The sequence below is a fragment of the Suillus paluster genome (assembly GCF_016628075.1).
Source record: "Suillus paluster strain FC165 chromosome Unknown EDB91scaffold_17, whole genome shotgun sequence".
In the NCBI taxonomy this organism is placed as follows: Eukaryota; Fungi; Basidiomycota; class Agaricomycetes; order Boletales; family Suillaceae; genus Suillus; species Suillus paluster.
In genome coordinates this window covers 120,460-132,612 of record NW_024537577.1, presented here as the reverse complement: position 1 = coordinate 132,612, position 12,153 = coordinate 120,460, and the positions used below count along the sequence as shown (strand labels likewise).

The following is a 12,153-nucleotide window of genomic DNA, read 5'->3' as shown; positions in this document are numbered from 1 at the left end:
TGATGGGCGTTCCGGCCTTGATTGACCGAAGTCAGTATTGATACATGAAGTTGACTAGAAGGGGAAGTCCTCGATCGAATCAAAGTTGATATTTGTTGTGGATCTGCAAAGCAGTGACATCTACAGCATCTGATGCGCACCTTCTCTCTCCCTGCCTTGGTCATCTGGCCGTTGTATGATAAGGATGCTAAAAAAAGGGTAAGCGGAGAACCTGATGCAAATTTGCAAAAGTAAAAAAAAACGCACTGCACCCAATATGTAGTTCATCGATCTGACGCAGGCGATGCGATCATCGTAAAAATTTGTCATCTCAAATTTCAATGATCATCAGCAGTGCCTCCGCCTCGCTGACCCGGCTCACCGCGCGTAATAGCTCGTCGAAGCTCTCTTAACAGTGTTACATTGTACCAAAAAGGTCAGAGATGAACAATATCAATCGTAAATGCCACCAAACAGATAACTCACCGATGCTATCTGTCTGTTTTAGTAATGTACCCCTCAATGCTTAATCCAATGTGCTGCTTTTCTCCTCACTGCAAGCCCTCGGTTCAGGGATCGATAGCCTCATGCGCACCTGTTCGCTCTCTCCCCAATAATCTCACGAGGATGCGAATAAGAAGTGAGCATAGACTTCGATGCACAACGCATTTACACTCAATTTGCATCGCTGGTCAACGCGATGGCAATGCACCACACCGTCCAGATACATCCTGATTCATATGCCATAATTGATATCTAGTGATAGACCACAACGATGCTGAGAGGGCACATGGGAGAAAAGAACACTTGGACGCACCCTACGACCACAGGAAGTCCGACTTCTGGTTTTCCAAATTGTACATGGTGATTTCATAAGATATTGATGGCAATATTCGCCTCGACAGCGCCTCATATGATATCTCTTAGCAAGGCTGTAACAGTGTGGGCACACCACCAGGAGAGTCAGGAATAAACGATATTATTGGTAAATGCCACAAACAGATACTCACCTGTGCCATCCAGGCTGAACGCTTAATCTAATGTGCCGCCTTCTTCCTCCTTCCCAAGTTCTCCGTCCAGGGATCGGTCGCCTGATGTGCATGATTGACTGTAATGGCACAGGGATGTGCCAAGGGTAGTGCGACTTTGATGAGAAGCTGATGTCGATCTCTTCATCCAAATCGTTATTGACTTGTAGGGACGTACTAATATGTGAGTGTGCGTGTGTGCAATAGCAGTGTGAAGCAGTCATGTACGACGTCCCGGGATTACACTAACACCTCAGAACATCCCAGTCAAACTCTTCTGTACGTGATCCATAAACAGTCATTATTGGTTGGTGTTACAGTTATAGTGGTTGATGGTGCCCAATGCACGTGCGGTCACACCTCTCGTGCATCTCTGCTTAGATACTTGAGTAGCGCGTTCGACGATTAGGGTCTCCTGGGTCTGGCAGTGGGAGTAGACGTGAAGTGGTTGGGCAAACAAACAACGACTTTGATGCGGTGCCACGCAAAAAACGATCAGAAAGATATGGATTGACCAATGATGCAACTAGAATGGTAACAAATGTGAGATTGTAGCGGTTGGCGAGAGGAGAATGAATGAATGAATGAATGAATGAATGAATAAGAAAAATTCTATGATTACGAGTAGGATAAGTAAATGAAGGATAGAAATTGCGTTAAGTCCGTTGATACTGTATAGATGGTTTGACTTCAAAGAGAAAGCTGGACGAACATCATAAAAAGGTGGACACACGCAATCGATAAACGACTGCAGATAGACAGAGTAATAGCAGCAAAAAATAAACGGACCCAGAAAGCAATCGCACAAGTCCAACACACGTGGGCTGACATAATAACCACAGACACACTTCTCCACAAAGACTGGGTGACCACCCTTGAGGTTTTACACTGTGGGTAGTGATTCCAATCAAAATCATTGGAAAAAGCTTTGATGCTGAAATTTTCATTGGAACTTCTACTGAAATGGCAGGTAGTTAATTTCATTGGAGTGCTAAATCCAATTCAGCACCACTTTCAGCACTACTGTATAATTTCGACCTTAGGTTCGTGGGAAATTCGCCCCCACATTATGTAATCATTTGTAGCATGTTCGTCGACCGTTGTGACGTGTGACACAACCTAAAATAGGTTCGTCGAGTCATTGACCACCAAGGCGTTGGCTCCAGCAATGCCTTTAGACTTGCAAGGATTCGCACTACTTCTGTGTTGGCTTGAAGTCTGCCATTCGGGTGGGCAATACTCAGCTTGATTCTGGCTCATTTATAGGTGTGTGTCGCACAGTTCATGTCTTAGCTACCAACAAGTAAGATCAAATTTCATCATTTGATTTTGGCCACTGACATGGGGTGCACTGGCAGGCTTTCTCGCTCTGCACAGCTGGGATTGACAGCTCATTCAACCTCTCGTTTGACAGCCTGACAAGTGTTGAAGCACGTCGCACACTTCGCGACTTGCCATGAACAGCTCCAGACATGTGGGAGTGCATCCAATCACGTTGTCCGAGTCAACCTGTTACTACTAGTAGCGAAGATGCTGCTGCCACTGTCTCTGTGCCTGAGGATACTGTCAATGACAAAGAGGAACCAGGTGATGATGCTCCATTGGAGCTTCTCCTGCAGTTTGTAGCGTCAGGAAAGAAGTGTGCACCTGACGGGTACAGAATTGATGTGGACAGGCCCTCACTGATTGTTCACACTGCTGCTGATTGTTTCAAGGAAGTTCCTGCCAGTGTTTCTAATGGTGAACCCATTCCATTGGGAAGGGGCAAGCGCAGATGTGTCGCGAACAAACAATATGGTGCATTTGAGGAGCATTAGCATGTACTAGTACAGTAATATGTCTTGAAATCGCATGAATACAAAGTGTCACACATTTAGGTTCGTCAGCTGAATTTGCGTGTGACTGTCATAAAAAATAGGTTAGGTTCGTCGGGCTTGTGATGGTGTGATGAACCTAAGGTCGAAATTATACAGTATTTTCCAATGAATCTGATTCAGCACCAACTTCAGCACCTTTTTTCCAATGAATGTTGTAAATAGCTTACAACAATGACATTTTCACTAATAATTTTTTGGTAGAAGAAGGATGGTATATGTTAGAATTGTGATGGAAGTAATCAAAGGTCCCATGGCTTAGTGGTAGTCGTGCTGTGTATCTTAGGCCTCATAAGCCCCAGGTCATGGGTTCAATTCCTGCTATTGGCAAATTATAAATTGTGAGGTAAGGTTATGATGCACCAGATGATGTGATGTGTGACATGTCACAAAGTCTTTGATTTTTTTTCGAGCAAGAATTTCAGCACATCATTTCAGAGTATATTTTCAGAGTAAAAAACGGCAATTTCAGCACCTCAGTTTCAGTGCATTATGCTATGAATTTCATTGGATCTACTACCCACAGTGTTTAGTGGGTATAAAACTACTCAAGCCCCTGCAGACCGAGGTAACCAGGTAGTATACAGAGTCCCACACCACTCTATGCAAGTAGAGTGTGCTTAAGTTGCATTTTCCCTCGGACGACACCTAGGTGTTACTATAAGTGTTTATATAGGGCCAGACGGTGTCAGTTGCTATATAATAGACTTGCTTTTTTTTAAAAAAAAAAGAAAGCTGGATGGACACTTGGTACCGTTTCTCCAGTAGGCTCCAAACAGCGCCTTGTTCATTTCAACTCACAACTGCGACTGGGCCCCCATCCCTGTCCAACTGATGTTTATTGTTCAAGAGGATGAAATTTGTGGGCTTACTGCAAGGGGTTCGCAATTATCTCTATTTAATAAGTCACAAAAGGCCACATCTGTGGCAGTGCCCACTACCCTTGTCTTTTTTTTTGGGGGGGGTATGTTCTTTCTGATTTTGATTTTGAGTCATTGTAATTAATGTTGTTTCCAATTGAGTCTGTCATTCAAATGCCAATCAAGATTATTGGTGTTACAAGAATATTAGAGATACAGTTGAATGTGCTATTTCAAGAAACATTGATAACAGTGATTATGGACACAGGAGCAAGAAAGAGCTGATAGTACAAAAATTGCAAGTGGCTGTCATTTTAAAGTTGTCAGTCATTTGGTATAGGACTTTTTCTCAATCTTAAAGTCGATCAGTGCTGTTGATGATCCTGCTCTGCATTCTTCAGTGGTCGAAAGCATACCAATCACAACCTAGGATGACTGTGACTGGCAAGGTATCATGAAGTGTGAATGGAAAATCCACCTGGGTTGCCCTATTAATAAGCCTAATTATACTTGGTAGTGACGTGTCTTGCCAACTTTAATTAGGCTTGGATTTTTTAAATCTCAACACCAGCATTAAATAGTGCCCCAGCTATCCAAATCACCTTCAAGAAATACTGTATCTACCTCACTATGGTGGAGATGGGCGCACAGGCCTGTTAAGCATCCCACCTGGCGGGAATTGCATTATCTGTTCATTTTAATCCAATTTGAACCAAGGGGCTTCCCATGGTTCCCATACCTCCTCCTCATTGTGCTCACCGTCCCCGCCATTCCCCTCCTCCTCATCTTCCCTCTTGTTACCTCCCTCTTTCTGCTTCTTTCTTTCTGCTTCCCTCTTGTTGTCTCCCTTGTGCACTCACCTTGCCTCATATCCTCGTCCTCTACCTTGTTGTGCCCATCATCCCAACCCAGCCAATGCCTTGCAGCTTGGGTGTTGGGAGGGTCAAAGGGCTCTCCAAATCCATTATATCCCACAACTTCAAAGGGTGCCATCACTGTTCCAAAGTCCTGATGGCCGGTCAACAACCACTGATACTCAAGGTATATCATTTTCATTCTTTTATTATAGTCCTGCCTATGGCCAATAGCTTACTACCACACCAGAGATGGACCACACCCTGCACCCTCTCCTGAATCATTGATAATTGCAGTCCTCAACAGCTGCTAGAGTCTCCCTTCACTTGTTCAGGCTTCATAATAGTGAGTTGTGTGTTTGATATTTCTTGCTCACATTGTTGATCATCTTGCCTATGTCTTCATATCTTATATTCTACTTCTGCCGTGCTGCTATAGATGGGTGGTGACTTAATTTAGGATGATCATTTTATCAAACCAAGTCTATTGCAAGCAATACTATTATGAAATGAATTATGGTGTGGGAGTGATGAAATCAGTGCCTCCGAGAGCATGACCACTGAAAAGCTCGTCAAGGTGTGCTAAGGTGGCATCACAGTCAAAAGGAAGCATGTTGAACATGTCCAGGGTGTTGGAAAAATCAGCACTAAGCACAGGTGCATTGAAAAAGCCAGCACTAGACTGGGTGTCAAAAAAGTTGGTGCTGAACTGACCATTTGATACTGGGGTGCTGCTCAAAGGGGACACAATGGTTGAGTCTGGGCATTTTTTTTGTTTCCAATTTCTGTCCATTGGGGTAAAGTACCCTATGTCAGACAGTACTAACTAGTCTATAAGGCACCTGCCTTTTCTACTTCTCTGGACTCATGAATGCCTCGAAGTGAGGCTGTCCTCACTCGGTTTACCATTCCTGCCGGCTGTTTTAGACATGCAGTCTGTGCGAAGAAGAGGAGACTGCTCTCTTTGTGATGTGATATTTGGGTAACTGATCGTAAAGTTCGTGACTGAAACGCATACTCGACTGCCCTGAGGGGCAGACTGTACATGAAGCTATGAAAGAAGTGCATTAGTGGTGTGGATTGGTGTTGTTGATTTAAGATGTGGGGCAGGGGTGGTGGTGCTATTGCTGGTTTTGTTGTTGTTTGAGGCTGTTTTTTCTTTCATTCTCTGATTCCGCTTTGCTTCTGCTTGGTTCCACTGCTTCATCTCCTCCCGTTAGTCCATTTCCAATCCCATCTTCCATCTGATCTTTTTTTGGCTCACTGTGGGCCAGGCCTTCATCTTCATGTAGGGCAAGTTGATTAATGATTAAGAAATATGGTGTATGTTTAGGCTGGGTATGACTGGGGTAAGGTATGGTGACCGATAGCATGTCATCATGCACGACTGGGTTTGGTTCATGATGGATTCTGTTCTAATTGCAGGTGTTATCAGCGGTCAGGTTGGGGAGGGAGAGTAACATCACCAAATGTGGGTTTCAGTCTGCCAGTGCTATTAATGTATTGGAGGAAGTGCTTCATGGCTAAGGGGTTCGTTAGGAGGTAAGGGAAGGATGAGGTTTTGTGGCTGAGTTTTTGGTGGAGGATGAAGCGTTCATGGTCATATTGAGGACATTTGAAGAGGAAGTGGTGGATGGTCTCCTCTGAGTCTGGGCAGTTGGGGGAATCACTTCTCTTTATGCAGTGAAGGTGATGATTGAGCACTATGTGTTGGGTGCGAAAGTACATGTAGAGACTGATTAGGCATTTTGGGAGGTCTGCTGCAAGTTTGATGAAGGATGAGAGGATATTGGGGTCAATTTGCTGCATGCGGGCGTGTCTGGGAGACTTGGCCCAAAGGCGGTCCCATCTACCTTTGGTCTCCTGTTTGAACACTCTTGATGGTGGAGAGGCTGCTGGGGAGCTGACTGAGAGAGAGATATTGAGGTAGGAGGTGGGTTGCGCTATTGTTCCATCTACTTTCTGCCGCTTTCTTAGCCTCTCCATCAGCCAGTTCATTGCCCTCTACTTCACTAGGAGCTGCAATCCATTGAACTGTCACGTCATAACCCCTACTGTGGTGAGTTTTCTTGAGTGTTTTCAACATGTGTCTGAAGTGCTCTACTAAGTAGTGCCCAGCTTTAGGAGTCGTTCTCTCACCGAATTTCAGGACTGCTTGATTATTTGCCAGAATGGAAGTGGGAAAGGTTAATTGTCATTCGGTGGAGAGAAGGTGAGCTGCTAAGGTGAGTCCGACAGCTTCGGCTTTATATATGGTGTGTTCTTTGTCTGTTCTGAGATGAAAGTGGAGAATGCGGGGTTCACATCCTCTTTGTATCAGCACTGCTGCTGCTCCTATCTTACCATTATGCCCTGATCCATCGCTGTAGATCTGGATGGTGTCAGTGAGTTGAGCTTGCTCTTTGATGGAGTCCTCCTTTGTGTCGGCGATATGTACTGCATAGGGGTGTTGGTAGGAGGGGTGCTGGATGGCACTGGTGAGAGTTTCTATTTCTGCTGGGTTAATGTTGAAGGAGTGTGTTAAGTGATGGAGGGAGGTACAGTGCCTTTTGACGTAACATGATGCAGTGTGTTTGACATGAGCATGAAGTGGGTGGGAGGGGGTGAGTGGCTAGTTGAATAATGGCTTGATGACATGTGTTCCACAGGAGGAGAGTTATGGGGAGGAGATTGGTGTGGGCCTCGAGCAGGTCTGTTGCAGTCGTTCTCATTGCTCCTGTGATTGCTATTGCTGCTATCCTTTGAACTGAGGTCATTTTCCTTGTGATTCCAATTGAACCCCTCTGTGCCATATCTGATCCGGATTGAAAGGTTGGTGTGAACCATACATCCACTGTGTATAACATCTTGGGGATGGCTACAGCTTGGTAAAGCTGCCTCATTAGTTTCATGGGCATCCCTGATGCTGTGGAGGAGAGGCAGCATAGTCGAAGTGCATATGCAGATCCCTTGGCGATGGTGTAAGCCATGTGTTCCTTCTAGTGCAGTTCTTAATCTAAAATTATGCCTAGGAACTTGTGAGTAGCAGTTGGGCAGATGGTGATACCTCTGATAGCCATCAGGGGTCGTGTCTTGGTTCTGTTCATGGAGAAATCAATTAGTGCAAATTTACTTGTCTTGAATTTGGAGTTATGAGTTCATGACCAGTCATAACCTCCTCCAGGGCGTTCTAGCATTCTAGCATTCTTGATAGTGTGCGATGCATCTCACTAAAGGATGTTCTGACTGTGATGAATGCTGTGTCATCAATGAAGGCAAGGGTGGATTCAGTCTTGCCACGGTTCAGAGCTACATCAACTAGGTCAGCATTATAGATAATATATAGGATCACAGAGAGAGGGTCACCTTGGCTGATACCATTAGTTACTGGGAACCATTCTGACTTGAAGTCGTCGAATTGCAGGCAGGTTTGACATTTGGAGAGAACTTGCTGTGTGAAGTTGATCATCGCATGTGGGAGGCATTGGACTTTCATGTTGTGTAGAAGTCGGTCGGTAACTGCATTTGGAAGGCTCCTTCAATGTCCAAAAAGAGTACAGAGGCCACTTTCTTTGTATGCCAGGCGTTCTTGATAGTCTCTTCTAGTAGATGGAGGGAGTCTGGTATTGATCTACCTGGCCGTCCGCTGAAGTGAGTCACTGGTAGCAGTTGATGGTGTTCGAGATAGTAAGTCATTTGGTCTGCGATGACTTCCGTTCCTCCGTTCCTCCGTTCCTCCGTTCCTCCGTTCCTCCGTTCCTCCGTTCCTCCGTTCCTCCGTTCCTCCGTTCCTCCGTTCCTCCGTTCCTCCGTTCCTCCGTTCCTCCGTTCCTCCGTTCCTCCGTTTCCTCCGTTCCTCCGTTCCTCCATTCCGCCGTTCCGCCCTGCTTCAGACTTTGACCAAGCAGTTCCTTCTGCTCCGCTTCTACTGTTGGTTCCGACTGCAGTAACCTTCAACCCCTCTCCTGTCGGGCGGAACAACCCCCGCCCAACTTTCCTGCGCTCACCTAGTAGTCCATTGGTCCTCCTTCAGAGGACCCCCATTCTGACGTCCTGTCAGAACTCATAGAACTCGTGTTGGACTACATTCCGAAATTAGGGGCATGTACTCGGGTAAGGGACACAGCGCATGAGCTGAAGCCAAGCCCCTCAGAATCCGCCTTACCCCTGAGCATGGTCTTAACAGAGGGGGTGGTTCTTGTGGGCCCTGGGGTCTTGTGGTCTGATTTGAGGTCTGAGTACTGGGTTTGTGGTGTTGGTCATTAGGGTGGTTTGGTGAAGGCGGGGGAGTGCGTTTGCATTTGGGGTGGGGGCTGTGTCTGTTTTCTTGTATGGGGCTGTTTGGGGGGAAGTAGTGCATGAGTCCAGGCTTTGCAGGTGGGGAAGTAGGGTAGAGAGTTCTCTGGGTATTTTTTGCTGAGTTCTTTGCATTTTCATTCAAATTCCAGGCAGGCCTGCTCCAGCTGGCATGGTTGTTGCTGCAGCAGTTAACACATCGAGTAGTTTTGTAGGCCAGGCAGTCGGCTGTGTGATGATTGTCAGTGCAGGTGCTGCAACATCCCTACTAACATTGCAGTTGCAGGCAATGTGCCCATGTCATTGACATTTGGTGCAGCATATAGGTTCTTTCTTGTCTTTCTTGACGCAGATTAGGTGTTGGTTGATATAAGGGCCATCTTTGATCAGTTTGTTAGCTGTGGTCGCGTTGTTTACCTAGAGTAGTGCAAATACCATCATTTGGGTGGGGGATTGCTTGTGTGGGGGTTTGATCCATCTCATGGAGGCGAGTGAGTTGTTCTTGAGGCGGTTCTTGTTTTCTACCAAGCAGAAGATACCTGGTTGTTCGATGAGGATGTTGACCGGTACATATTGCGCTATTAGGGTGTAGGTTCTATCTTTGAATGTTACAGAGAAGTCTAGCACCTTGAGGAATGCCGTCCAGGTGGTCTTGTGTCTTAATCTGAGCACTGATTCTTTGCTGTCCAGTTCTGGAATGATTCCCCCATTGCATAGTCACGTCAGAGCTTTGATATTTCCTTCGTTATCATTAGGGGGGAAGGTGGATTTGAGAGCAGTACTGATCTTCTTCAGGGTGTCAACATGACTGATGTCAGGGGGGAATAACAGGTTTCCTGGTATAGGGTCTAGCAGTATCTGTCTAGCGCATATGGCTGATCTAGCTAAGGCATCGTCAATTGGAGGAACTTGCTGTTGGTCCTCGCCATTCAAGTATAGGAATGGGGTGGGCTGCCGAGAGAAGATTTGGATGTTTGGAGGGCAGCCTCTTGATGTGGGTAAGTGCCTCATCTGACCTGGGGTGTGGGAGGTTGTAATTTCGCTAAACAGTGCTGGTTTTGAAGTAGCGAGTGCAGAGGGGTCTTGTTGTGTAAGGAGCTGCATGGAAACAGTGTGGAGGCATTCTTGAGTAGATTTGAGTGCTGGGCAGAGGAAGCTGATAGTGTTGTGGCAGTTGTCAATGGCACTGTAGATTGTGTCTGTCGCATTTGTAATTTGATCCGCTGCTGCGTTAATGTCATGGTCCAGGTCTACTCATTTATCAATCATTTGATGGATTTTCAAGGCTTCTTCCAAGGATTGGGATAGAGAGAGAGACATTGAGGTAAGTTGTTCTATCTGCAGAGCGATGGTGGTGATTATGTGTTCTATGATTTTAGGAGTTAGTTGGGTTAGGTGGGCGGGGGGAGCTTCCTCTGTGTTTGGTCTGGTCAATAGGGAGGTATATTGTTCTGTTCTTTGTATCGTGTTTTTCAAACTCTTAGAGGCAGTCAGTAGTCAAGCTACTTGCGGGGCTATGGTGGCAATGACATGTTCAACCAGTTTCATTGAGACCAGATCTGGGATTTGTTGGGTTATTGCTTGGGTTACTTGCTTGGCCACAACTTCTGATATTTCATCTGCTGCATGCTGCTTGAGAAGGAACATGACTGCTCTTATGGCCGTTATTACTGGGAGAGGTATTGATCCAGATATCTGCATAGTCTGTAAAAGGACCAATATTAAGTGATTTAAGGTATAAGGTTCAGTCGTGTGGCAGAGGCTCTTTTTTTTTGAGGTATAGGTGTGCACTGGCAACATTGGTGATGGTGCTGGGTTGTGCTTTGATTTCTGACGGGGTTAGAGTTGCAGTTGCATCTATAGATCTTGTTATTCTTTTTGTGGAGGGTCCTCCTGGCATTGTCGGAGAGGGATTCCAAGAGGCTGGTGATTTTGAGCCAAAGCTCATGCTGTGCAGTTTTTCCTTGCACCATTGTTCTGAGTTTGGTACTTTCCAGGTATTTTAGTTTCCTGGGGGAGGGCTAGGTCAGGTTTTGACGCCTTGAGGCATCATTGATGCTGTAGGGTGCTGTGTTGACAAGGGTTCTTTCAGGGTCCTAGTCGGGGTGCCAGTTGGTGTGGGACCAAGAAGCATTTGAGTCTGGGGCATTGACATGTGGTACTAGGGTGCTGCTCAAAGGGGACATGATGGTTGAGTCTTATACTGTTGGCTCATTGCCCAAAGCAGTGGATGGGTCTGGTATCCACTCATGACTCTGGGTATCTTCATCATCACTGGACTCAATGGTCTCTGCACTGCTGTACTTCTTGTGACATCTGGGGTCGATGTTGTTGACTGTCACAGGTCATACTCACTTCTTACCCTTGTCAGACCGTGTCCTTTGGCGAGACTCAATAACTTGACCACTGTTAATTTTTTCATCATGCTTGCAATGGAGTTGTGCAAGTTCCTCATCATCCAAGATATTCCAGGCCATAGCTCCCATCTTCCAACAGTCTAAAAGAAATTTAAGGTCTGGAAGGGTGCTGGACACATTGCTGAGGTTTGTAAATGGAATATGCTCTGGCCATCCTTTGATGGCGACCTGATAGGGATTGACCACATTGTGAAAGTAGTCTGCCCACTGCATCTTGGCTTTGCTTTTGCCAGTGACCTCCCCTATTAATAAAGTAAAATAAAATGTGTGCCGTCAAAAGAAAGGAAAAATAATTGCTTGAATTTCTCCATGAAGATTTGAGACACATTTTTGGTGATTGTTTGCGGTGTCTAGTACAAATAGAATTTAACTGGAGAAGGTGATAACAATGGAAAACCAAACCTTGTATCCCTTGGATAGCAAACCCTTCCATTTTGCTGATGAAGTCCTGAGTGTTGATGCCCATGACGGAGTCCATGAAGTGATCAACACCTGGTGTTGTGAAGATGATTGCACAGAGAGGCAGATCAGTGGTACCATGTGTCATGTACAACATAATCTCAGCACTGGTGCGAGAGTTCAAACTATTAAGCTAGTAATGAGACACGCTTAGCAACATTGTATTGCAATTCAAGTATGTGTACCTCATTTTCAACAACCTTGAAGGTTTGAGTTATTTCATTAATCTTGGACCTTCTTGAGACACATTCCCCAGAGATCTTGGTATTTTTCTGGTTGGCGAATTCCTGGAGCAACTCTTCTTGTTCTTCCTGTGTAAGAGCACAGTATTCATCCTTATGGTTGCAGACCAGTGACTAGAGCACTTCCTTCTGTGGCCATTGCCTGTTAATTCAGTGCGAGGTCAC

The 12,153-nt window shown here is 45.6% G+C and overlaps 3 protein-coding genes across 3 annotated transcripts; 1 reads left to right on the top strand and 2 right to left on the bottom strand.

The window, feature by feature from the left end:
• Positions 1–2,479: 2,479 nt before the first annotated feature.
• Positions 2,480–2,824, top strand: EDB91DRAFT_1080815 (uncharacterized protein; the record flags this gene model as incomplete). Its single annotated transcript, XM_041315289.1, has 1 exon — positions 2,480–2,824. The coding sequence occupies one exon, from the start codon at positions 2,480–2,482 to the stop codon at positions 2,822–2,824; it is 345 nt and encodes a 114-aa protein (XP_041178676.1).
• A 6,463-nt stretch (positions 2,825–9,287) lies between these two features.
• EDB91DRAFT_1050846 (uncharacterized protein) lies at positions 9,288–9,587 on the bottom strand (the record flags this gene model as incomplete). Its single annotated transcript, XM_041313566.1, has 1 exon — positions 9,288–9,587. A coding segment is annotated over one exon (300 nt), but the record flags the coding sequence as incomplete, so codon positions are not given.
• Positions 9,588–11,323: 1,736 nt separating this feature from the next.
• EDB91DRAFT_1026027 (uncharacterized protein) lies at positions 11,324–11,753 on the bottom strand (the record flags this gene model as incomplete). Its single annotated transcript, XM_041312635.1, has 2 exons — positions 11,324–11,529; positions 11,612–11,753. Coding segments are annotated over 2 exons (348 nt in total), but the record flags the coding sequence as incomplete, so codon positions are not given.
• Positions 11,754–12,153: the final 400 nt, after the last annotated feature.